The 27,434-nt window shown below is 41.8% G+C and overlaps 1 protein-coding gene across 1 annotated transcript in view; it reads left to right on the plus strand.

The window, feature by feature from the left end:
- niban1a (niban apoptosis regulator 1a) overlaps window positions 1–27,434 on the plus strand; it is a 97,318-nt gene that overhangs the window by 55,679 nt on the left and 14,205 nt on the right. Inside the window, 6 exon segments of the mRNA XM_052012465.1 lie at window positions 18,123–18,238; window positions 19,548–19,652; window positions 21,675–21,837; window positions 24,078–24,265; window positions 25,818–25,979; window positions 27,199–27,309. Of these exon segments, the coding sequence (XP_051868425.1) occupies window positions 18,123–18,238; window positions 19,548–19,652; window positions 21,675–21,837; window positions 24,078–24,265; window positions 25,818–25,979; window positions 27,199–27,309 (845 nt within the window).

Genomic DNA, 27,434 nt, shown 5'->3' on the forward strand with positions numbered 1-27,434 from the left:
AGGGAAAGTCTGAAGAAGGATCATTTCAAGTTCTCTACCTGTACCTGGGTGCTGGATCAAGGTGAGAGGGGCAGGAGAAGGTCCTCTCATGGCCAAAACATGATGTGTAATCTGGGGAAACTGGGAAGAAATCCTGGGAAAAGAAAAACTTGCTGTGTGTTGCTGGTGAAATTCAGTGCTTTAACTACAAATCAAGAGGAACAAGAAGAAATTCTGATTGTAACAGAAGAGGCATGAATAGCTTTGTGTGATAATAAATAAGTCACTCATTGTTAGGCAAAGTTAGACTGAGTTAAGCTGCTATATATCATCCATTACAAAGAGTTAATACACACATACCAGGGTGATAGACCAAGCATGTATCCTGTCTGACATCATTTCCTCACATAATGTCAGTTTGTGGTAAACAGCCTGACAAAGAACCAAAGAAGGATGCACAAGAGTTTTCCTTTATGCTAATCTAATCTTGAAACATATTATTTGCAATTTAATTTTTTGCAGCCCTCCTCCATCTTACACTCACTCACTGACTGACTAAAACCCAATTTCATGTCTGCTACTGGTCTTGGCATAGGGCATAGGAGAAGCTCATGGGTTGAGGCAGGACAGAGGAGGAGGGAAGGGGTGGAGTTTGGGGAAAGTCCAAAAAAAGAACTTTTTGTTCAAAAATACTTTATGTATTGGTGAAAGAAATGTATTTGAAAAGAAATACCACTAAAATATTAAATCCTCAACTGTTTCCGGTCTTCTCACTTACATTTACATAGTTATTCTCACAATTCCAAATCCTCTCAGAGGCCTTTACCCACAAATAAATGTTTCTGAAGTCAAGTCACTGTTGTATGTAGGAAACACAGCAAATTAACAGTTGTGTTTCCATGAAAGGAACTTGATTATAAATAGAGTCCTTCAGCCGCAACCTGTTATGCTGCTCGTCTGCAGCTGAGTTGAACACTGGATGAAACGAGAAATTAAGTGTTCAGGTTTCCTCCCAGAACTTTAACACTGGTGCAAAGAGATGTCCTCCTCAAAAAGACTTTTCTACAGTTCCAACATAATAGTGCTGTGAGAATGTTAAAAAGCAGTTGAATCTGGAGTAACGTTATGATGACTGGCCAGGAAATATGACTCTTCACTTTTTAGAATTTTCTTTTGCACAACACCTTTCTTCTGTCATAAAAACTTCCAAATAACATCAATAACAATGCAATATTTCAAATTCATCTCCCAGGCGAATTTCAACCTCACTAGTCTTAAAATTCACAGATTTTTTCTTACCCAGAGAACAATTAGCTTTCAGTAATCAAATTTCCCTAAAACCATGCTTAAACTTAAAGGGCCAACACTCAAACTACATTCTGCGTCCTCAATGAGATTTGTGATCCCCTGTGACTTCAAATACAAACCTGTGCCTGGACTGTTTTGCCCAGGAAGATCAAGGACATGGGCACTCTTGGCATCCTAGCTTCTGACCATTCCAGGTTAGAACAACTGATCTCTGCCACATCTCACAGTCTGCTGCTCACTGCTGCATAAGGAAGGTCATCCAAACTCCACAAGCTCCTCAGGAGAGGAGACCACATATTTTTAAGACCCAGCTGTCAAGATCACAGCTGTGAGATTAAATGCTGACAGCAACAAAAATCTAGTAATAGCTCAAGTGTCACATGCATTAGAATTGAGAAGACCACTATCATCCCGGTACCAAATAAAATCAAGGTAACGTACCTCAATGACTACCGACCAGTTGCTCTGACATCCACCATCATGAAGTGCCTTGAGAGGTTGGTCATGGCACGCATCAACTCCAGCCTACCAGACAACCTGGACCCATTGCAATTTGCCTATCGCTGAAACAGGTCTACAGCGGATGCCATTTCCCTGGCCCTACACTCAGCTCTGGAGCATCTGGACAGTAAAGACACATATGTTAGACTATTGTTTATTGACTACAGCTCTGCCTTCAATACAAGAATTCCAAGCAAGCTTGTCACCAAACTCCGAGACCTAGGACTCAACACCTCCCACTGTAACTGGATCCTTGACTTTCTAACAAACAGACCGCAATCAGTAAGGATCGGCAGCAATACCTCCAGCACGATCATTCTCAACACTGGTGTCCCACAAGGCTCAGCCCTCTACTCTACTCCCTATACACTCATTGACTGTGTGGCCAGATTCTGCTCTAACTCCACCTACAAGTTTGCAGATGATACCACCATTGTAGGCCGTATCTCAAACAGTGATACAGGAAGTACACGGAGTACAGGAAGGAGATAGAGAGCTTAGTGGAATGGTGTCATGACAACAACCTTTCCCTCAATGTCAACAAAACAAAAGAGCTGGTCATTGACTTCAGGAAAGGGGGCGGTATACATGCACCTGTCTACATCAATGGTGCTGAGGTCGAGATGGTTGAGAGCTTCAAGTTCCTGGGAGTGAACATCACCAACAGCCTGTCCTGGTCAAATCATGTAGATGCCACGGCCACGAAAGCTCACCAGCACCTCTACTTCCTCAGGAGGCTAAAGAAATTTGGTTTGTCCCCTTTGACTCTCACCAACTTTTACCGATGCAACATAGAAAGCATCCTATCTGGATGTATCACGGCTTGGTACAGCAACTGCTCTGCCCAGGACCGCAATAAGCTGCAGAGAGTTGTGGACACAGCCCAGCGCATCACGGACACCAGCCTCCCCTCCTTGGACTCTGTCTTTACCTCTTGTTGTCTTGGTGTAGCAGCCAGCATAATCAAAGACCCCACCCACCCGGGACATTCTCTCTTCTCTCCTCTTCCATCAGGGAGAAGATACAGGAGCCTGAGGGCACGTACCACCAGACTTAAGGACAGCTTCTACCCCACTGTGATAAGACTACTGAACAGTTCCTTTACACAATGAGATGGACCATGACCTCACGATCTACCTTGTTGTGACCTTGCACCTTATTGCATTGCACTTTCTCTGTAGTTGTGACACTTTACTCTGTACTGTTACTGTTCTTACCTGTACTACATCAATACACATTGTACTAACTCAATGTAACTGCACTGTGTAATGAATTGACCTGTACGATCGGTTTGTAAGACAAGCTTTTCACTATACCTCTGTACAAGTGACAATAATAAACCAATACCAATACCAAATGACCCATCAAAAAGGGAAATCTGACAGCCATGCTCTTTGAACCTTGCATTTCTCCATTTGAAAGTCTTAGTTCAGAAAATGAATCCATTAACACCCGTTTTTCACAAATTGCGCATAAAAGCAAGACAGATGTGCGAGTCATCATTTGTAGTTGAAATCGGGCCCTTGGAAAGTCAGCCAAAGCACTTCCATGCACAATTCACCTAAGCACGTCTGACATTTCCCAGTGTCAGTCACGGATCTAATGAACCTACTGCAAACAAACAGCACTCTTTAAGCTTGTGTTGTTACTTTTTGAATGGATGCTGTGGTAATGGAAGGGGCATGGGAGAGTACTCCCAGGGAAGACCTGGAGAAGCTGATGAATGGAGAGCAGTTCCAACAGGAGGGATGTTCTTGGTGCAAAGGAGCCACAGAAACCTTCCAGGGTGACAGGAAGTTACCACGAGGGTTTCTGTGCAAAGTAATACCACATGAGTGCAGTCTATGCATACCTGCACTTTGAGGAAGACTGCAAATCTTGTTGCCAGCATTGCAGACTCCTGTGGGCTCAGAAAATTATACATAGTCTCCTCTCCTTGAGTCTGGAGTTTGGGCAACCTTCCTAATGCAGGAAACTGTGAGATTTGGCAGGGATAAGAAGCTCTTGGTTATGTGACACACATTTCTATCCTTACCAGCTCAAATTGTAGCTTTTGGAGCTTTACATCCCAAAAAGCCATCTCCAACAACCCCCACACTAAGGATTTTTTTTCTCTGCTCTGATCGGGTAGGACATCTTGAATTGTCTTGGTCAAAAATGGTTCAATGCCTTTGTCAGAATACGTGGAAGTAAGCACATCCTCAGCTCGTTTGGTTATCCACACACGCCGTCTGATATTAAGGAGGCAGGGTGGCCACTAGTGCGATGAATCCCTGCCTCCATCAGTCCTTCAAGCTGAGCTTTCAGTTTCTCTCTGAGAGCAACTGCAACAAGTTTTGGAGGAAATACCACCAGCTGCTTAATCTCAGTGATCTCAAGATGTAATTTTAACTCAAACATTTCACTTCCTTCAAGCACATCTGCAAATTCATCCAGCAGCTGCCACTTGTTGAGTGTGGAACCTGCACCTACAGCAGCCTGCATTCTCCTCAGGTTCTCTCAACTGTTACCTCTTCTAGCCGCTGGGTTACAGAGGTACTGAGGATTGGCTCAGCAGGTCAGACAGCATCTCTGGAAAGAGAAACAGTCACCATTTCTTTAGAAGAATGAAGAGCGAAGGCTCACAGACCTGAATCATTTACTGTTCCTCTTTCCGTAGATGTTGCCTGACCTGCTGAGTGTTTCTGGCATTTTCTGTTTTTATTTCAGATTTCCTCCATCTGCAGGTTTTTTAAAACTTTCATTTATCAGGGATTAGCACACAGTTCTCCAAATAAAGCAAACTCTGCTTTGAATTCTTTTCATTCTTTGGATTTTTCAATTTGCCCTGTCGCTGTACATTTTTATAGCTGAGCATCGTTAGCACTTGTTTCATCTTTTCAGGTGATTTATCCTCTTTCAGTCCACTATGACTGCATAATGCACTTGGAGACTACATCTAGAATACTGTGTACATTTTTGGTCCCTTTATTGAAGGAAATATATATTATCATCGCAGGCAGTTAAGAGAAGTTTCACCAGGATGATCCTGGTTATGGGGGCTATTATCTAATGAGGAAAGATTGCTCAGGTTGGGTCTGAACCATTGGAGTTTTGAAGAATGACAAGTGATCTTATTGAAATGTATGAGGTTCTTTGGAGGCTTGAGAGTGTAAATGCTGGGAGGATGTTTCTCCTAGTGGGAGAGCCTATGACCAGAGGGTATAGTCTCAGAATAGGGGGGGGGGGGGTGCCCATTTAAGACTGAAATGAAGAAGAATTTCTTCTCTCAAAGGGTTCTGAGTCTTAGGAATTCCCTGCCCCAGCGTGTTATGGAATCCTTGAACGTATTCCAAGCTGAGGTGGATCTTTTATCAGTAAGGGAATCAAGGATTATAGGATAGGGTGGGAAAGTAGACATGGGGAAGGTTGGATCAGTCATGATCTTCATGAATGGTGGAGCAAGCTCAAGGGGCTGAATGGCCTACACCGGGTCCTATTTATTTAACAGTTCCATCCTTTCTAGTATCTCCTCTTTGTCAATTTTGAACCCATCCATCATCTCATCCATACCTTCCTTTGCTGAGACTCCAGCAGCATCCTCTTCCTTGGTGAAGACTGACGTAAAGTAGTCTGTCCTTCAGCCATGTCCATGGCTTCCATGAGTAGAATTCCCCTTTTGGTCTCTGAGCAGCCCACCCACTCCTCTCTTCTTCACGTGTTTTCAGCATTGTTTTGCATTCCCTTTTGTGTTTGATGGCTGTCCTTTCTCATCCTTACTCATTGCCTCTCTTAGTACCTTTATTTTTCCCTGAGCCTTTTGTAATCAGCCTGGTTCTGACTTGTGGTGGCAACCTGGTGGCAGTCATGTGCGCCTTTTTCTCTGCTCCGTTTTGCATGCTCTCATTTGGGTCATCCAAGAAGCATTAACTTTATTTTCCCTACCCTTCTCCCTCATAGGAAAGTAGCCTCACTGCAGCTGAAACAGCTCCACCTTCTCATTCTTCAATTGCATCTTTTTCTACCAAGCTTTGATTCTAATTTACCCAGATCTGTCTCACCCCATTCAAATTGGCCCTTCTCCAAATGACAATTTGTGGAATGATCTATTTCTTTTTCCAGCCTATTCTAAACTTTATGATATGGTTTCCTAGATGTTCTCCCACTGATACTTGCTCCACTTGGTCTGACTCAGAACCAAGTCCAGCAATGCCACCTTCTTCATTGGGCCACAAATGTATTGATCAAGAAAATTCTCCAGAACACACTTTAAAATTCCTCTTCCTCTTTGACCCTCACATTATTGCTGTCCTAGTTTGTGTTTGGGTAATTGGCCCCCCATTATCACTAGGTTAGTGTATTTTACACATCTCTGTAATTTCCCTGAAAATTTGCTTCCCAGTGTACTGCGATTAGTTGCTAGTTGCCCACTAGAAGTCCCAGAACAGTTGTGTGATCGCATCACCATTGTTTCTGAGCGCTAAACAGATAGATTCTTTCCTCCATCATCCGAGCACACCCCGCCCCGTCTCCACTATTGCAATATTTTCCTTATATCAACACTGTATTTCCTTTATTCCCCTCCCTCTCTTAACTACCTTGTATCTAGGAATATTGAGAACCCACCTGTCTTTCTTTAGCCAGGTTTGTGTTATTGCCATTACATAACAATCCCAGTCGGTTAATTGTGCTTGCAGCTCACCAACCTTGTTTAATACACTTCCTGTGTTTACATGCAGGGTAAACCTTCTTGTCCCCTCCCTTGGTCTGGTCCTGTCTAAAAACCTGTGATTTCTGGTGTTATTTATCTCTCTACATCCTTTTCTTTTCAAAGCTGTCTTCCTGTGCACACCCCTTGCCAAATTTAGTTTAATGCTCTCCCACAGCACACGGCAACCTTCCCACAAGGGTATCAGTCCCAGCTCTGTTGAGGTGCAATCCATCCAGCCTGTAACGGTTCCCACTTCTTTCAGGAATAGTCCTAATACCCCAAGAATCTGAAGCCCAATTTCCTGTACTCTCTCTGAAGCCATGTATTTATTTACACAATCCTACTCTTTCTATCCTCTATGACTCGTGCCACCAGGAGTAATTCAGAGATTACCACCTTGATATTCTTAATCTCTTTTCCAACCTCTTAAAACCCGCCTGCAGCAGCTCATCCTTTTTCTGCCTTTGTCATTGATACTGATGTGGACCACAAACTCTAGTGACACCCCCTCCCCATCTGGTTTCTACAGCTGCTCATTGACCATCCTTGACTCTGGTGCTTGGACAGGGATTGCGTAGGCATCACATCCTCCTGGAATGACAACTGTAACCATAGAGTCATCTCCCTGCTCCCCTAACTATAAAACCCACTGTAACTGTTGCTTCTATCCCACTGTGATAAGACTATTGAACAGTCCCCTTATACAATGAGATGGACTCTTAATCTCACAATCTACCTTGTTGTGACCTTGCACCTTATTGTCTACCTGCAGTGCACTTCCCTGTAGCTGTGACACTTTACTCTGTATTCTGTTGTTTTTTACCCTGTACTACCTGAATGCACTGTGTAATGAATTGATCTGTACGAACGGTATGCAAGACAAGTTTTTCACTCTACCTTGGTATAAGTGACAATAATAAACCAATACCGATAACCTCCCACAGGGGAAACCCATCCCCCATCAATACTCATTAATGAAAACTGGTCAGCAAGCACAACACCCTTGGTACTTTCCTGGAATAAGTTCCCATTCTTTACTGTCTGGCCGTCGCACCTGCACTTGAGCTGCAGGATGAGCACGCCCTGAAGTGTACAATCCACAAAGCTCTCCGCCTCATGGATGGACCACAGTAACGTCAACTGTTGCTCAAGTTCCAAAACCCAGACCAAGCGGTTCCTCTGGGTGATGACACTTCCTGCACTTCTGGTTATCCAGGACGTGGAAATCATCCTGGAGTACACTCGTGGCACAGGATGCACGTTCCATGGCATAAAAACAGAAAATACTCAGCAGGCAGCATATATGGAGAGAAAAACAGGGTTAACTTTTCAGATAGATGACCTTTCAATGTTAAGTTACAGAGCAGGGGAAGGGGAAGGAGGACAAAGGGAATGTGTGTGGTGGGATGGAGACCAAGAGAGATTGTGAAGCAAATCATGGTGGTGCTGATGGAGAGAGCATGGTGACGGCTTGTCTGGCCGAGGTGTAAGTAGAACGAGGTGAATGAGGAAGGAGGAGAGGGAAGGAGAGCAGGGCTGGAATTGTGTGATAGAGAACACCGAAGTTACTGGAAATCTGAGATTAAAAAAGAATGTTGGTAATACCCAGCAGGTCAGCTTCTGTGGAGAGAGGAAATCAGATCTTTTCCAGCATCCACAGTTTTTTGATTTTCATGAATTCCATAGGTTGGAAGTACCATTTCATTCCCTTGTTTATTTAACTAAATCAATCAACAGAGAATGAGTGTACTTGATGTTTTAAGACCATTAAATTACTTCAGGTTTCACTTAATCTGAACAAGGTGTTTTTTAATTGATTGTGTTAATTCTTACTGAGTCATGCTTTGATCTCATCAAACTTTACCCCACATGTCTTACAGAACCTGCAGGCAGCTTGTAAAATATTGTGAACTAGCCTTTTTCTTTACTGGTACTGTCTACTTCCTGCTAATCCTAGTCCCTCTGCAATGGGATGAATAGTGATTAATCCTATTGCATTTTTGGCTTTCCTTCCATAAACTGCACATTTCTCCTACTATTTGCCACAGTATTTGCAATACATTATATGGTTGCTGTTCTTGCCTTCAGGCCTTCTGTTTGACTACATGGATGGAATTGTGTTTCCTGCCAGCCATTTCATTAACTGTGGGTTTAGACAATTCTGAGACCTTAAATGATTTGACACCCTATGCCAGGTTTCTCACAACAGATCCTGAATGTCAAATTCCACAAAGAATCCTGTTATGGATCAATGAATCTCTTGAATCCCTGAAGTACCAATTTGAAGCCAGCAATTTCAATTTACTCAAGAATGTGTTGAAAATCTCCCCATTCACCATACAGCTCCTGAAAATATTGAATCTGTCCACCATCTCATTGCATGGAGGGTTGCACTAATTGGTAGGCCTGATTACTCAGAGAATCCCCTTTGGCTCAACTCATCCACGTCACCCAAGATACCCATCTAAGCTAGTCCCATTTGCCCGTGTTTGGCCTGTATCCCTCTAAACCCTTCCTATCCATGTACCCATCTAAGTGTCTTTTAAATGTTATTGTACCTGCCTCAACCATTTCTGCTGGCAGCTTGTCCCATATATGCACCACCCTCTGCATAGCAAAGTTGCCCCTCAGGTCCCTTTTAAATCTTTCCCCTCTCACCTTAAACCTATGCCCTCTAATTTTTGATTTCTTTTCCCTGGGAAAAAGACTGTGGCCATCCACCTTATCAATGCCCCTCATGATTTTATACACTTTTTTAAGGTCACCCCTCAGTCTCCTACGCTCCAAGGAATAACGTCCTAGCCTGCCCAACCTGTCCCTATAACTCAGACCCTCAAGTCCTGCAACGTTCTCATAAATTTTCTTTGCACTCTTTCCCATTTAATAGTTGGTTGTCATTCAGTAGTTATTTCTGCTTCAGTGACCAACCAGACAGAATAGTGCCTTCATTTCTATTTTCTCCTCTTTATTAGCTGTTGCCAACTTGATAAAGAAAGAAAATTCCCTTTTCCATTGCTCCATTCATCCTGCAAGTCGCTTGCTCAAAGTCCATTTGTTGAAGTGGCTTTACCTGCTCCAACCTCTGCCATACAGGTCAATGGTGTACTGACCAATGGAAAAGTAAACAAGCCTGGTTTTTCTGGTCCCTTAGTTTCACGTCCATTCCATTGGGATTCCATCTGTCTAGCACCCATTTGCAAGGGCTTCAACTTCCGTTCCATCATATGAATCCAAAATCTGTCCCTTTCAAGATCCCCATGCACCCACTTTCTCCTACAGCAGTCCATGTACCATTTCTCAGAAGCAAATCACTGCTGCAAGCAAAACCACATTTAAAATGGACACAATGTGCTCAAAACACTTTTCTCACTGCCTCCAGAAGGTTACTTTCCTTTTAATTAATTACTCCTTTTCAGACTTTGACATCTACTCTCAAACTTTGGGTCAGTCTCCTCTTGGCAGTATTCTCTGACCTTTGACCTCTAAATACAATGCTTATAATTGGTACTACTAAGCAATGGAACTATCACTAATATTGTTCTAATGTCAATAAAAGTTAACTTCTACTTTGCAACCTCTTGAAACTTAGATACCTATTTCTGTTCAGTGTTAGCTATTGGACTAGTAACTGTTGTAGAACAGATGGTGACCTGCCACTGCCATTATCTGTCCTGAAATGTGTTAATTTACCTTAATGCATGAATCTAAAATTAATAATGCTATTTGCAAATGAGAATGTACACCAAAAGATCGATTGTATAATCACCTGAATTGTATAGTACTTAAACCACTTTTTGATACAGTGCTGTTTGTTAGCTTTCTATCCCCACTACCTCTCTCAATAACTTCCTCTGTTTCTGGTGGAAGTGATGTTCAGTGTTGGATGAGCTGCAGTTCCATCCAGTTAAATATTGGGAGTATTTAACAAAGCCTTTCAACTCAGTCTGGAAATCTCACCCTTTCCAAGAGCCTGACTCAGACTGAATGGAACCATTTGCAACCTTAGTGTTCCATTTTGACCCTGAGCTAAGTTTCTGACACCATGTCCTCTCTGTTACAAAGACTTACTTTCACTTCGTCATCATTGGTTGATGTCCCACAATTAGTCACAGCAATGCTGCCTGCATTTTTACACCGGCTGTCAGGGACTGGTTTGGGCAGACATCTGAAGGTTTTCTCTATTCTCTCCTTGTTTCAAATAAAATCCTAAATGCCTCCTTTATATTCACATTTTGGCACAAAATGTGTGTCAGAGGCGTTCTTGTTGCTGAGCATTTTATAGGAACCAGGCAAAATGTGGGGAATGAGATTTGAAGTAATTTCCAGATCTAAGTTAATATTACCTTGAGTCTTGCAAATTATTGAAATCTACACAGTCCTGTGGGTGTGCCAGGGCTCAGTTCCCTTTTTGTTTCCTTCCCTTAATTTCTCTCTTGATTGAATTTTTGTCTCCTTGCCTTCAGTTAACCTGAATTAGATTCACTAGGGAATTTTCCAATTACCTTTAGCATTTGCAAAAATATTCCATCAAGTTGAAGCAAAAATGCTCATGTTTTGTAAACGCCATGTGTTGTAAACAGAGTAACGCACTGACGACACATGGCTCGCTTTTTCCATTCCCATTAGAACAGCAGCTGAGTCCTCACCAGCAACCAGTAGCAACTTCTGACCCAAATCAGTGGCTCTCAGTGCAACATTGTACCACAAGGAGCAGTGGAAAAGTAAGAGCCCAAAATCCAGATCCATAAACCCAAGAAATGAGGTTGCTTTCAATATTCTATTGTCCAAAGTCAGGAACTAGCATTTGACTTTCAAAATCAGGTGAGATCTAGATTAGCGGTACAGGCAAGTTCTGTTACTCTGCTGCTTTTCTACATGTGTCACAACATTTGCTTGTGCTGGAGTAAACCACAAGCCTACTTTATCTTCAGGCTGCAGGCAAAATCCTAAAATCACCACAAGCAGGCCTGTTGTCAACTGATTGCATCACTCAGTTTTTCAGCCTGACAGTTTATATTGTTTGCCTAGATACTGCTTACAGATGAAAATACATTATTGAAACATTGTTTAATGTCCACCAGTAATGAAGGTGTCTTTTCCATTGCGATGCTTCATTGCCAGCATTTTAAAAATTACATCCGTGTTTGAAATCCCAAACACTGCCTTATTGACGTACAGTGGCATGCAAAGCACTACCTTTCAATGTCAAGCACTTCCCCAGCCGACAAGCACCATGGCTTTCAACCCTTGAGCGGACTGCTCCAACATCACCAAACAAATACTGCAGCAAGTGGGGTGTTTTGACAATGCAGCACAGAAAGGATTCTGACATTAGGGAGTGTGAGCCAAGGTTTTCAGAGAGAAGTGGAAGTCCCGCTGGAAACAGTTAAAGGAAGGGTAGATCTGCTGTGTGTCAAGGGAGACGGGCAGCCCACCAGAGCCATGTCCAGAAGCGCCTGGGACATGGTGGCAAGGGAACTATCTGCCCACTGTCCAATTCTCAGGAGTGTGGATCAGTGCTCAAAGAAACTTCATTGCTTGGCCAGAATTGTGAAGGTGTGACCTTGTGCTCAAACTGCTTTGGGTCTCCAGAAAGTGGTTTTACTTGCTGCATTCAGTGACAATTGTCTGGCACTGCATTATGGTATTGCTTTGCACACTTTGATGGAGCAAGCAGTAGAGGAGGGTGTTCTGCAGTGCCTCCTGATTCATGGAGTTGAATGCTCTGGTTTAGGTTGATAAAGGCCATGTTTATTGGAATTGTCACATGGGGCAAATCATGTGATATTAATCAATGGGTCGACAACTGAATCATTCTGAGCGAAGACTGATGTCAAACATGACACTTGTCACAATCTTCTGTGCCACAATGTTGCAAACAGACATGCCAAGCAGTGTTACCAGGTGGACAGAGGACAGGATTCAAGGATGTCCTCCAAACCTCCTTGAAGAAATTCATTTCGCCACTAACTGCTGGGAATTTCAGGCCCATGGCTGGTCAAAGTGGAGCAGGATATGTTGTTGAGAGCCCTAACTCCACTGCATCAGAAGCACACAGAGGCTCTGCACTAGGGTGGAAGGAGCCGACCACCTCACAAACTACCATCAGCCACCATCAGGTGCTGGCCCCACAACTGTTCACAATATACATTAACGATTTGGAAGAGGGGACTGAGTGTACTGTATCTAAGTTTGCTGATGACACATAAATTGAGCGGAAAAGCAAATTGTGCAGAGGATGTGGAGAGTGGAGTTTCACAAGCGTGTGTGCCTGGACAAGGGCCTGCAGTCAGACCAGATAGGGAGGATCTGGCCAGGGCACGTGGCAGTGAGGGCTCTGGCCAAGCGGACATAGGTCAGCCCCAGAGATGGGAAGGGCACAGGAGAAAGACAGAGACAATACTAGAAGGGTATCTGAATGTTTGCTGCAACCTCTGGGGACCATGCAGGAGGACTCTGCTTCCACACTTTCATGCCCCGTCACTGGGGACCATAGACACAACTGCCGAGGACATGTGTAACTTGCTGCCTCCTGCCGTTTCCACCCCCCGGCATCATGTTGCCTCTGGGGTTTTCCCGCTGCCTCTATTCCTGCACCGCCACAGTCACTTCAACTCTGGAGGCTCAGGCTGAATCCACTGGAGCTCGGCTACCATTGCTGGATGTCTTCCGTCCAGAGTTGGGGTGGTGCAGAGCAGAGGGATGGCAGCCATGAGCTGAGAGCAGCAGCTTATGAGGGATCTCTTGGTGGTGCGGAGGCTTTGACGGCAATCCCCGGAGTGTCTCAGTTAAGTACCTTCCCTCCCATGATGGTGGCACTTCTCTTGGCAGTCATCTCATTCGCTTGCCCTTCCATGTATATATCAGAGGGCATCCCCTGGTGGGGACAGAGCCAACTGAAGCTGATCCTTGCAGAAAGAGTTATTTGTGGGTGTCCAATGCTGCCATCTGATGTTCAGTACACAGAAGCAGAACAGCCTTTCACCAGCCGAGCAGTAGCCACAGTGAGGGCACTGTGTCACAATCTGAGAGTTACTAAGCCCATGTATAAGGCTTTGAGTAAGAGGAGGTGTGTACATTTCCTTTTGTATAAGTCTCCTTTACATTTCTGAAATGCATATACTGAATTTGGTTGAACGGAAGAAATCACTGTCAGCATGCTTCTGTGTGAAAATAGGGGCACTTCCTGAGAGCCTGCACATCACATCAACTCACAGAGAAAGAATGGGGAGAGCGTGAGAATGGAGAGGGAGAGAAAACAGAGGCAGAGAAAAATAGAGGGAGACAAAGAAAGAGAAAACAGAGACAGAGAAAATGGACAGAGATTATCAATCATAAGTACTTTATGTTGAATGAAGCACAAAAGGCATCAAACAATTACACTTACAATAACCCAGAAATCACATACACTTGCATTTCATTGTTGAGGAGAACCATGAGGAACCCTGCCTGATCTCATGGTTCAATTCCTTGAGTGATGCTTTAACTAATTTTAGATAGGCTGCACCATTTGACAAAGTTACTAAAACACCTCTCAATGTTAGTCCTCATATCTTTATTGGTGAGGCCTCTCTGGGTCATTGGCAGCACAGACGGTGTTGCAGTGCAATGCCATAAATGTTCTTTATTACAGCAATTTCCAATCTCAGGTGATGAGATGAATGTACAGGTGGCATTACAGGACACGCATCGAATCAATGTATTCCATGGAGACAGCCAATTATGTGTACCTAAAGATCAAATTTTGTCAGGGTTAGAGCTCAGTTTATTTGAACATCCTTTCAATGCAAGATGATAGCTATCGGTAAGAGAAGATCTTTACATTCTCAGAAACTAAATACACATGTGTAAAGAGCTCTGAATATATATAACTGCAGTGCATAGTAATGGCTATGACAGGACACTGTAACCAGGAGTGCAGATAAAGGATGTTAGTATTTTGGCTGAAAGTTTATGAAAAGGACTAGAGACTTTTACAGCTGATAGCTTTGACACAGAAGGCTTGAATTTATCATTCGTAGTTGTGCTTGAGAGATCTAGTGGAGTTCTCCTGCATGAGGTAAATTTTAAAGTCAAGTTCTGTTCCAATGTCCATTGTTTGAATTAAATCAGATTGAAGAATTTTAATGAAAGATGCAGTTGTAAATTAAAACTTTATTTACCACATTCCTAATGGCAGAAGAGAAAGGATGTCCAGAGCTTTTGAAAGAATGGTTCAATCAATGCTTGCAAACATAAATTATAACACCAGTTTGAGGCAAGTAATTTTTGGGTGGGAGGGGGAGGTGTGGTGGGGCGTAGATACTCTGCAGTCTTCTGCAGATTGAGAAAATCAATGGACCAGCGACTCCACGGGGAGATGTGCCTCCAGCACCATCTCCTATTGTCCTTCTCCTCTGGTGTCAGCTGGACTGCTGTCTGCTGGCGGGTCCTTCCTCAGACTTTTCCTCCCCTTCCAACGTGTTTTTCCTGCTCCCGGAATTCCTCTGACAAAGGTGCTGTTCTGTTGTTGGCCAAAGGAGGCAGCGGTCTATGATAAAAGGGAAACCCTGTTGAGTACTGCAAAGTGCTCCCGACCAGTGAATAGAACAGAATCTCCTATTCAGTGTGTTTATGGTATTTTCCATGAGGCTCTGTGTTTCAACCTGTACCTCACTGTATCTTTGCTCTTCCTAAGGCTCTGGAACCCTTAGTGCTGTGAGGAGCCATGGCAGAAGAGGATAATGCTTGTCTCCCTGCCGACAATTATCTTCCTCCAGTAAAGATGGCAAGTTAGACCAGCGTAGAATGAATGAATCATGTGAATTCCCTGGAAAGCTGCCCTTGACGATCATGAAATTGTTCTTGTGGTCGACCTCTAGCTGGGGATTGAGGGAGTGGAAGCCATTCCTGTTCATGAGGCAATGTAGATAAAGCTTAAACTTACTGGAAGTAATGAACGACTTTGTTTAAATGCAGGGCTGCAGAATAATGTCTTCCATATACCTTGAAAGCTAAAGTGCTGAAAAGTATAAATTCACATCAACAGAGCTGTGATAAATGCTGTTAAAGTGTTGTCAGTACGATGAGTGAACATGATGTGAACTTCTGTATCTAATATCTGGTGCAATGTTGCCATCAGAAAACGTTGCAGCTGCCTTTTTGTTACTTACTAATCTATACTGCATCACATTGCACTGAGAAAAAACATAGTGATAGGGCCCAATATGTAGGCTGTTATCTCAGGCAACTTCATCCTGAAAAAGGGGGCCATAAACAAGCATTGGTCCTGCCCAACATAGATGTAAAGGAGCTGGTGTCTGCTTCAGACGCAAGCACTCATCAGCTTTTTTTGCCTGCCTGCATATAAAACATTGGTTTTTCATGAGCACAAACCACATACGACACATTGGATGTTTGGGAGCTTGAAAATGAATATGGTGTCTTTGAATTTCGAGAGAAGTATCTCTAATATTTCTTGTCTTCTATTCTAATGGAGCTAATAAATTCTGTAGGGTAATGAAGAACCTGTTATGGCGTTGGTTGAGTTGGTGACCTTCACATATACACTTGGCTAGAAATTCTTGTGCACCCAAATGTGTTTGTTGGGATGGACATTGTTGTGGGACACGATTATCGTGGGACACTAATATGACTGTTATGGTCCTGGGACCACTGCTACAAGTTTGTGCAAGTTTTGGGCACAACTGATTGAACTCTGCACACTTTTGGCATTGAGACTGTACCACCTGGGAATGACTAGTGTGGTTGAGGAAATGACTGCGTGCATGTGTGCCAACTCTACTTTTAACACCATTTCCTGTCCATTAAGGAAAATCTCAATTATATTTTTGTTTTACTGAACCAAGCCAAAATGGGCATAAATGTGATGATGTTTAATGAATACATTTTTTCTGAGAAAAGATGCATTGATCTTATGATAACAATTCTGCTGATGGGTTGAAGTTTGTCTGAAGCATAAACATCAGTGAGGTTGAGTTGAGCTCAATGTTCTGTCTTATGGGTGTACAGTTGTGAATATCCAGCAAATTAGTGTGAGAGGAAAATTACTTATTCTAATTTGGAATAACCCATTCCCTTTCCTATTCTGAGCAGTCAATGAATATAGAAAAGTGAAGGATTATAATTTGTGAAAAAATATAGTTGTAAGGATCGTACTGTTTACAGCTTAAAATCTGGTTTGGATTATTTTGCCATAAATACATGCAGAAAGTTCAGTGCTGTGTTGTTGTAAATGTTTTAAAATGCTTGCTTTATGTTGAATTTTTGGCTTCAAATTGATGACATTCTGAAGTTAAATGTAGTAGTTGGAGGTGATATCAATTTGAAATATTCATGGGCCATGCATTTAATTGTCTTTCAGTTGCTTTGGTACCTCCTGATATACAATCTAAAAACGTTTCCTGAGTAATAGACTACATTGTTCTTTTTATGGGCAATCCATATTTCATAATTTCCACCCTTTATTAACGTAAACTGCATAAATAAATAATTTAATATTTATTTCAGCATGCTTAGAACCTGGACTTTTCAGCCAATCATCCTATTAAATTACCGTGACCACTTTAAAAAAACTATTTGATTTTTTTCCATCATTTAGAGGAGGACTAATGACAAACTGAAATGGCATAAATGTGTATTAGCAATCTTATCTACAATTGTAAGATATGTTTTAATATTTAGATCATATATTCATGGTGTGACTCAGTTGATAGGTGTATTAGACATTCAGGGCCTTTTATCTCAGGCAATTTCATCCTGAAAAAAGGGGCCATAAACAAGCATTAGTCTGCCCAATACAGATGTAAAGGAGCAAGCACTCGTCAGCTTTTTTTTTGCCTGCCTGCATATAAAATATTAGTCTTATAATGAGCACGAACCACATATGACACATTGAATGTTTGGGAGCTTGAAAATGAGTACAGTATGGTTAGTAAAATGTGGATTTCTACTTCATTAGAGAAAAGCCTGCTGCTAAAATGTGATCAGAAACTATAGTAGAGGCATTGGGGTCAGTTGTCTGGCAATTCCACCCCCAACTTCCACTCCCTGGAGAAGCATTCAGTCTCAAATTGCCTTCTGTCCTGAATGTCCATCCTTTCCCTTAGAATAGACTCATATTTTCTCATGACGTAGGAGGAGGCCATTTGGCTCATTGAGTCCATACCAGCTCTCAGAGCATTCCCATCAATCCCATTCCCTCACTTACTTCCCTGTAAACTACCCTGTCTTAAACACCCATCAACTGCCCTGCCACCACACCCCCCCCCCCCCCCCATGATTCTCCTACCATCCTCTAAACTACAGGTAATTTACAGTAGTCAGTTAACCTACTTACCAACAGGTTTTGGGAGGTGGGAGAAAACTGGAGCACCTGGGGAGACTGATAGGGCACAGGGCAATTATGCAAACATGGCACAAACAGCACAGGCAATCAAGATTGAACTTGGGTTACCGTGGATGTGAAGCAGCAACTCTACCTGCTGAGCCACTGTGCTGCCCTTTTCTGTTACAATCCAATGCTGAATTGCCTAGCTTTCGAGTACACAGGTCCCTGCCAACTCATGCTGTCTAAACAGAGAAGTATTTATCAAATGCCATTGATCATGTCATTTACATAACTTTCTATCTTATTATTATTCAGAATTTGCAAAGCAAAATTCCTTTGAAGCCCAAGTGTTTTCAGAAGCCATTCAATTCTTCAGGCAGGAAAAAGGCCACTATGGGTCCTGGGAGATGAATCAAGGTGATGAAGTGCTGGTAAGTCAATAATGGACATTGAAGGTTGTTCAGATCTCATTAACAATATTCCTGCAACTTCAGTTGTGGTCTCAGATGTTCTTCAGCCCATTGAAACAATGGGCATATTTGTAGAACAGTGTATGAGAGTGTATACTATGTGCATGAGATAAATGATGTATAGGGGAGAGAGGGGGACAGAATCTGTTGAGTTCATCTTAGACTTAAAATCTTCTTGTGTAATTGAGAACTCAGACCCCAGGGAAAGAGCATCACCAGTTGTGCAGGTTTCACTTCAAACCTACACAATAGACAAGTAAATGAGCTCTTATCCTCTCCCTAGCCTGACATTGACAGGAGGAGGTGAATGCAAATGGGCTGATTTCGGTCTTGATAGTGATGAGCTTATGGTAGGTCAGGCCTGAGTTTAATCTTGGTTGGGGAGAATCTGAATGGTGGAGCAGGTTTGTGTGAGTTGGGTGTGGGTGGGGAGGCTCTCAGGGTTTTGGGTAGCATTTTTCCATCAACACAGCTTGCCTTCATGGCACAGTGGGATTGGCGAGAGAGTACATGTGATAAATGGATGGTAGCAATGCTGGCATGGAGGATGGGGGTTAAGGTTGGTGAGTAGTCAGGGTTTAAAGTGTCCAGTATGGATTAATTTGCATCATCCTTGGAGTACAGAGGAATAATCACTGGTTGACCTTTGATGCACCTGGATAATGTCAGATGTTAAATGGTGGCAGCTTTTCAATGAACTGAATTATGTTCCGTATGACAGAAGCCGGGTTGTGATCAGAGAACTAAATCTGGTTGCGCAAAAGAACATCGTCTTCTGTTGCTGTTGTGGACAGGGTAGCCTTGGCAGGAAGATTCACTGAGTTAGATCATGCATGAATGGTACTTCATGTACCTACACTAACATGCTGTTCCATTATTCACAAGAGTGTATTGCCGTGTCTCAGGTGGGACAGGGGTGGGAACAATAAAAATCAACCACAATGTGAAATATAATTCAAATGGCTGTTTAGTGAAGTAATAGGGACATTGGTGTCTAATTAACACCCATCAGGTAACGCTAGGTACAGTTCACTGTACTAATGAGTCATTGTAATGAATGTAATATGCTCTCAGCACCACCTGCAGGTTTGCTATTAATAGACTTTTGAGGCCACTCCTCATTTTTAATACTTATGTGATGAAATTAGTAAAGAATGGTGCACCTTTCTTCATATAGTTCTCTCGTTAATAGTTCTTGACATGGAATGCACAGCAAAACAAATGAACAAAATTGTTAACTGAACTGTAAACTTGTAATTTCCTCTTGTAGATCCTAAGCAACCTGGTGATGGAAGAATTGTTGCCTGCCCTGCAGAGTGATCTTTTGCCGAAAATGAAGGGAAAAAGGAATGAAAAGAAAAAAGCCTGGTTCGGTGTACGTACCTAACTGCAAACTTCATAATACTGGGATCTGCTTAAATGCACAGTAATAAATGGGCAGTGTGAATACAGCATCAACAACTAAAATAGCAAACCCTTAACCATACCCTTAATGTTACAATTGATTTTTCTACAGAAGGTGAGAGGTTATTTTTATTCTGGCAGCAGAATCTGCTGTGTGAGTGAGTTATATTTTGCATTTAATTAGTGCTTTATGGCCTCAGGACACCCTACCACCAATGAAGAGTAGTCATGGATCTCAAGTACAAAATGCAATGAACAGTTTCTGCAGAGAAAGCTTTTTTTAAAGTGTTGATCGAGGGATAAATATATATTGGCCATGACACTAGCAATAACCTCTTCCTCTTCTTCAAAGTAATATATTCACCTGAGAGAGTAGATGGGACTTGGTTTAATGTATCATCTGAAAGATGACTCCTTACAGCCTTGTATTCCTGAAATACTATACTGGAAATGTCAGCCAAGACTTTGGTGCTCAGATTTCTGACTGGAACTTTAATTCATTACCTCATGACATAAATGTAATGTGAGCCATGGCAGACACACAGTGTATATGTTGGGAGTAGGCATTCAGAAGCTTGAAGGAAATCCAAATTAACTGACTGCCAATTTAAAAGCCATGTACAGACTTAGTGCACCCTTACAACCACTTATGCTCTGCTTTTCAATAATGATACAATAATGATGATCTTCGCCATTTGTGGTTCAAATTTTGATTGTTGCTTCATGATTAGTTGAGACTTCATGAAGCTGTTTACAGTCATCACTCCCAAAAACATCATCAGAGTCATGAATTCTCGGTACTAAGACGAAGGAGATCTCTTCCCAAGAAGTTTGGGAGAGCAGGGGAGCAGCAAGGTCATGGAGACAAGTTGGCTTTGTTCCCCCAACATTTTAAACTCAGCATGTTGGGGGAATAGAACCAGTGCAAATCAGGAAGGAGGGAAGTGATGAGCAAGTGGTATTTAGTGTTTCAGGATACAGAAGATTGCATTTTGAATAAGATGAAACCTGTGTAGAGTGGAAGGTTTTTAATATAATTTATTATTCTGTCTTTTTTTAATATATTGATCTCTGTGCTTTATTTGTATGAATGAATTTGTTCCAGGTTAACATTCACCCCCAATTAACTAACCAATTAAGTCAAGCTCTTGGTCCAAACTAGAGGTTTACCTGTGCTGAAATTCATTTCTGTTGGTACTGCAGTGAAGTACAAAAAATATTCACATTGGCAGCGTTTGCCTTTATAATCAGACAGTTGGACTGGAAACTAAAAGGGAGGAAGTTCTGCTCCAGTTAACCATGTTAATAATTTGCTTTCAGTTAAATGGCTTTAAATTTAGCTCATACTCCCTTGTGTGGAACATTGTCAAATGTCTCTGGAAATCCATATAAACTACATCTGTAGACAAGAAAGTCTTGAGAAAGCGGACAGTGAAATATTATAAAAGCATTTGAAGTAAAAGCGAAAATGCTGAAAGCACTCACCAAGTCAGGCAACGTCCGTGGAAAGAGAAACAGAGTTAACTTTACTGATCCAAGATGGTTGTGATGAAGGGTCTTGAACCTGAAACGTTAATTTTGTTTCTCTTCCTACAGATACAGCCTGACTCGCTGAGTGTTTCCAGAATTTTCTGTTTTATTTTCAGATTTTTTGACATCCACAGGTGCTTTTTTTATTTCAAAGCATCTGAAATATTTGTCCGTTTATGATGCCCCTGTAATTTTAATCTTTTGGATGAAGAGTAGCGGTGATTGAGTTGTAGTTATGTGCAGACTGACAGCACTGAGGTTTACATGTTTGATCCTTGGCAGTCTAGCAGTGTGAGCCCCCTACATGTCTTATTGTATGCTAGGAAAAGATTTCATTCAAACATCACATTCAAACCTGCACATCCAACCTTTTGAACCCACATATCAGCAATGCGCAGCTCCACCAAATGTCCCAGGATATTTTTGATAATATGGTGAAAAAGCTTTGGTGTTCTTTTTACAGATTGTGGAAGATGCTTACAATTTAGTACAAACCCATCTGACTGATGGTTTGCAATCCCTACATGATGAGTGCAAAAAATCCAGCAAGGAACTGGAGGGGATAATTCGCTCAGATATGGATCAGATCATTGCTTCAAAGGAATTCACAGCTGGAAAACTTAAAGGTGATTATAGAGATATGAGTACACACAATGTCCACACAGCATTCAACCTATCACTGCAGATAATATACAGTCCTCCCAGCACACCCAATCTAAGGAAGGAAGCTGATGACGAAATGCAAAGCTGAACAGAAAACTAAGTGAAACTTCTCCCTGACTAAAGCAGAATTTAGAAACATTAATCAAACCTTGAAAGGCAATGTTTTATTTGTGACCTACTGCATTCACAGTTGATTAATTCCAGTTCTGATTGCATGTGGACCAACTTTTAGCCGGAACCTTTGAAAAATCTGAACCTAGTGAACTTGCCTTAATGACTATTTATGGAAGACTCCCTACAACCTGTCTGGATTGTCTCACCCCTATCTCTTCTCAATCAATTTAACTTCCTAAATAAGAAAGCAAGAATAATTTGGGAATATAGGAACAGCAATAAACCACAGTGTCCTTGAGTCTACTTGATATCGTCCACTCCAGCAATACAGCAATGGTCTTCCCTATGGCCATTGTTATTATTATTTGATATTTGATTAACAGGGGTTTATATTATTTAGCTAGGTGGTTTGGCCCACTTTGCCCCAGAGATGGAAGAATTTGCCTGAACAAACTCAGGCTTTTCCTGTTACCTTTCTTACCATACTGGAAATGAAACCAGGTTAGATAAAGGTAGGATTAGATTCTGTTTTCAACAGTCTGTAGTGGAGAGGGACAGGTTATAGAACTCTTGTTCACCTGCCTGTGCCAGACATCTTCAGTGAACTGAGAAATGCAGGACTGAGAATTAACAGATTGAATCTCCATGGAGTTTATCAGGTTCTTTTGCCCAGCCCTAAATACCCTCAAGAAGATGACAAAGAACAGCTGCAGCCAAGTTGGCAAGGGCACTCCCATGTTGCTGGAATTCCACAATTCTCATTCAGTGATGCAATCCATTTCCAAGTCAGAGTGGAGTGGGACAGGGAGAGCAGGTGCACGTTTGCTGCTGTTCCCAAGTGCCAATCATCCATGTCCCCCAGGTGGTGGAGGTAGTGGGTTTGGGGGATGCACTTGAAAAAATCTTGATGAGCAGAGGCATTGCTTCTTGTAGATGCTACTTGCTGCAGCTGGTTTGCCAGTGATCAAGGGAGTGGATGTTTATGGTGGCAGATTGGGTGCTGTGCTAATCAAGGAATTGGCTTTGTCCTGGAAAGCTATAAGTTTTTTGTGTTACTGTAACTGCACCCATCCAGGCAAGTGGGGAGTATTCCATTACCTTCCTTTTAGGTGTTGGAGATGCCATCCAAAGCTCTTATTTGCATGTATTTCCTCTGTCAGTTTTTGTGTTACCACTGTTTAATGCTGTGAGTGTCCTAAAACTAACCCTCTAAATTTTCTCCTGACAACCTAAGTATTCATTGCTTCTGCCCAGCTCCAGACCTAGCTCTGCTTTCAGGTCTCAACACTTCTGGGACAGACCCTTGTCTGTATCAAAATGCTGTAGAATATTCATTCATGTTAGACATTATCTCTTAGCCTTAAATGCTATTTTTAAGTTTTGTTTTGTGATTGTCTCAGGTAAACTATTTCATTATTGTACTCTGGGTAACAGTAACAACATTTTATGTCTCTTGACCATAATAGCGTAGAGATATTTCACTGTTTGCTAGACTACTAAGCAATTTCAAAAACAGTGAATAGTTGTGATTGTTGGTTTTTAAAACAGCTGTTATTTGGCTGTTTATTGCCACAGAAAATGATGTTCCAGCACATCTCCTTTGATTAGTCAATCACAAGCCTGTAGTCACAGTTGTCCGACTCAGTGTAGAGCAGAGACAAGATGTTTGTGTAAAGACAGATATGATCAGCGAATGAGTAACTCCTCTTTATTTATCTGTGAACAAATCAGAGCCATGGGTAAAAGTCAGAGAAATGAGATGAGTTGGGTATTGATGCAGGACTTGGGAGAAATAAAACAGTAAATTTATTTTTATATTAATACAGGTCTGTGGGAAATACCTGTTAACATTAAAATTATCTTATAGTTCTGTATCCTTTTTGTAAGTTCTTCTCTTGGAGGAGTCTTGAAGAAACAAGTCATTGTACAGGCAAACACCCATGAAGAACTGCCTGGCTTTATCAGCCTGATCATTCAAGTAACAATGTGCGTCTTGGGAAAGGGTCAAAAATCCCAGAGAAAAAAAATTTACAAATGGACGAAATAACAAGGTGTGCAGTTACTGAACCTGAGGGAATCTTTCTTTCAGCTACAGTGACCGAAAAGGCTGAGCAGTGCTGCCTTGACAACATTCAACCCTACCTGGCATCTGTACTGGAGGAGCTGATGGGACTGATCAGTTCGGGATTCAGTGAAGTCCGTGCCCTCTTTGAAAATGAGGTCAATGAGTTGAGCACAAAATATTAGAATGCTGGCGATGCTGAAAAACTGAAGGAGGTAAATGTTTTAATGTGAATCTGACCCAGTTCCTCCCTGCCTAGGTTTCCAATAGAAGGTTACTTGCACTCCTGCAGTACCAGCTGCATTACCACTCTCAGCATACTTCCCCACCCACTTCCTACAGACACCTTTTGAATTTGTTCTACACTGTTACTGGTTTCACCACCTGGCAACTCAGCTGCATGTAAAAGAAAGATGCTGTGACCAACAGGTTCACGTGCCTGGCAGCCTTGTAGCACCGACCCACCACCCTACAACCCCACCATTTGAGAAAGGAAGGAGAGAGAAAGCTGGGAACAACGGACCAGTTAGCCTGAACTCAGTAGTAGGGAGATTGCAGGAATCTATTATTAAGCAAAGACACTTAAAAAATAATAATAGGATTGGAATGAGTCAACATGGATTCATGAGAGGGAAATCTTGTTTGACAAATCTCTTAGAGTTTATTCAAGTTGTAATGAGCAGAATGGATAAGTGAATGTGGTATATTTGGATTTGTAGAAGGCCTATATGGGGCCACACACAGCATTGGAGGCGACATACTGGTTTGGACTGTGGACTGGTTAATGCACAGGAACTGTAAGCAGGAACAACATGTGACTTCTGCTTTGGGATACTGACTAATGGGGTGCTGCAAAGTTCAGTGCTGCCCCTATCCATTTCAGAGTTTAGAAGAAAGAGAGGTAATTTCATTGAAACATACAAATTACTTACAGGACTTAACAGAGTAGTTGTGGGGATGGTCTTTCCCTTGGCTAGGGTTTCCAGAGCCAGGGGGTCATTGCCTGAAAATAAGGGGTCAGCCAGTTAGAACTGAAAGGAGAAGAAATGTCCTCATCTAAAGGGTAGTGGATCTTTGGAATTCTGTGTTCAAGAGGGCTGTGGAGGCTCAATCACTGAGAATTTTTGTGGTCAAAGTGGATAGGTTATTGGATATTATGGAAGAGATATGGGGTTATTGTAGGAACCACTGAGATAGAAAATCAGATATGATCTTGATTAAAAGTGGAACAGTCTTAGAGGGCCAGATGGGCCATTCCTTTCCCTGCTCCTAATTTCTCATTTCTATTTTCTTAACCTGTCATTTTGATGTTGAGAGAGATTCTCAAATCTTTGGAAACATTTTACAATGGGCAATGGTCACAAGTTAATATAAAACTGCCCAAGCACTTTTGATCTTAATGGTTATTCATTATCAACCTAATCAATCAGGACTGAGTTGAGAAGAAGTTTCTTCACCAGAGATTAGTCTCTGGAATTCCCTATCCAAGGGGGACATACATGGAGGCTTAGTTAGAAAGAGATCAATTGATTTTAGATATTAAGTAACCAAGGGATCTGGGGTTTGTACAATAAAGTGGTGCTGAGGTAAATGATCAGTCATGATCTTACTGAATGGCAGAGCAGGTATGAGGGGCTGAATAGTCACATCCTGCTTATCTGTCACATGTTCTAAAGCTTTCTGTTTATCATCAAAAGCCTCAACCTCATTAAGGTGCTTCCTGTTCAGTTACTAGTTTTTCACATTGTCTCTGTTTCTTTTCCTCAGTACCTAGCCCAGCTAATGAACCTTCCTTTTAATGCTGTGAAGATGCAGCCTTGCTACAATAAAGTCAGCCCTCTTCAAGACCAGCTGCAGGAGTTGAAGAACCGTTTCAAGTTCACCAATACGCTGTGGCTTGTTCAAACAACTCAAAACTTCATGCAAGAGGTTTGTAACACAAGGTCTTCCCTTGTAGACCATCAGGTTTCCAAAGGGTTTCTGTCATAGTCTACTTCATTTGTAAGAAAAATGTTAATAATAATAAGATATAGGAGCAGAATCAGGCCATTTAGCCCATCAAGTCTGCTCTGCCATTTGATCATGGCTGATTTATTTTTCCCTCTCAACCCCATTCTCCATGTAACCTTTAACACTCTTACTAATCAAGAAGAATAATTCTCCTAACGGCTCAATATGTACTGAATGGCATAACACTGACCCATAGTGAACAAGAGGGTCTGAAAACTGATTCTGATGTGTTGTATTAGCTCCAGTAATAGTGGGGGCTGTTCAGGTATCTGCATGCCATGGAATTGCACACATCTGCCAATGGTATCATCATGCATCAGCAGAATTATTGTCCATGATTTCCGTGGGTAATCCTTCTTTAAAAACGAAGAGGTAACAAAGTCTGTTGTAGCATCCCTATTACTGCTCACATAACTTCAATGAACACAGCGCCGATGAAAATAACTTTTTGGGATACTTTTGTAATCAGAGTGAGTGAGATAGCAAGACGAAGAAAGCTTGATTTGAAAGAAGAACCTCTGCTGACAAGCAGCAACCTAGAATGAATACAACAGATGAAGGAGTACAAGTAACACAAATATGGTGCAGAGAGGATTTTTAAAGAATGTTGTGGATCTTGAATTTGCTTTGCAGGGGCTTGGGTAGTGGGGAAAGAATGGAAGCAATGTCCTTTTGAAGAAGAGAATTTAGGTTGCAGGTTTTTGCACTGACTTGTTTTCTGAACTCCAGGTCAATTTGGAGGGGATAGGAGAAAGATAGAGTTTCAGCAATGGAAGGTAAAAAAAAACCATGAACAGATATTGTTTTGAATGTGGCTTTGCAGATTTAGAGCAGAAAGCTTAGCTTGATGGAAATGAATTTGGAACCTGGTTACCCTTGTTCAGTCAGGGTAAGCAGACATGGAGGTTGTTCACAATTGTGCTTTAGGCACTTAGGTGTTGGCAGGAGACTAGACTGGGTTTGATCTTGCCATTCTTCAATTTACACTATTTCACGCATCCTGCCTGGGCTTAGAAGTTTAATAGATATTAATCATTACTATATTATATATTTCTAATATGCATGGTAGTTATAAAATGATGAGCAGTTTAACTTTGATTCCCACTTCATTCTTACTCGATTTTTATATTTTCCACAGCTGATGGACAATGCCGTCTACACATTTGAGAAACTGTTGTCTGACTCACTGACAAGCAAGACATCAAAAACCATAACGTCCATTGAAAAGGTTAAGCAGCGAGTGTTAAAGGTAACTAAGTTATAAAGAGACAAATTCTGTAACTGTAGTAATATTAGAGATGTTTTAAAATTAAATTTAACTGCTGTACTGGACTTTGAAAGGAGGAGTGTTCTTATAAATTTCAATGCACATGA

Source organism: Pristis pectinata, chromosome 3, assembly GCF_009764475.1.
Source record: "Pristis pectinata isolate sPriPec2 chromosome 3, sPriPec2.1.pri, whole genome shotgun sequence".
NCBI classification, from domain to species: domain Eukaryota; kingdom Metazoa; phylum Chordata; class Chondrichthyes; order Rhinopristiformes; family Pristidae; genus Pristis; species Pristis pectinata.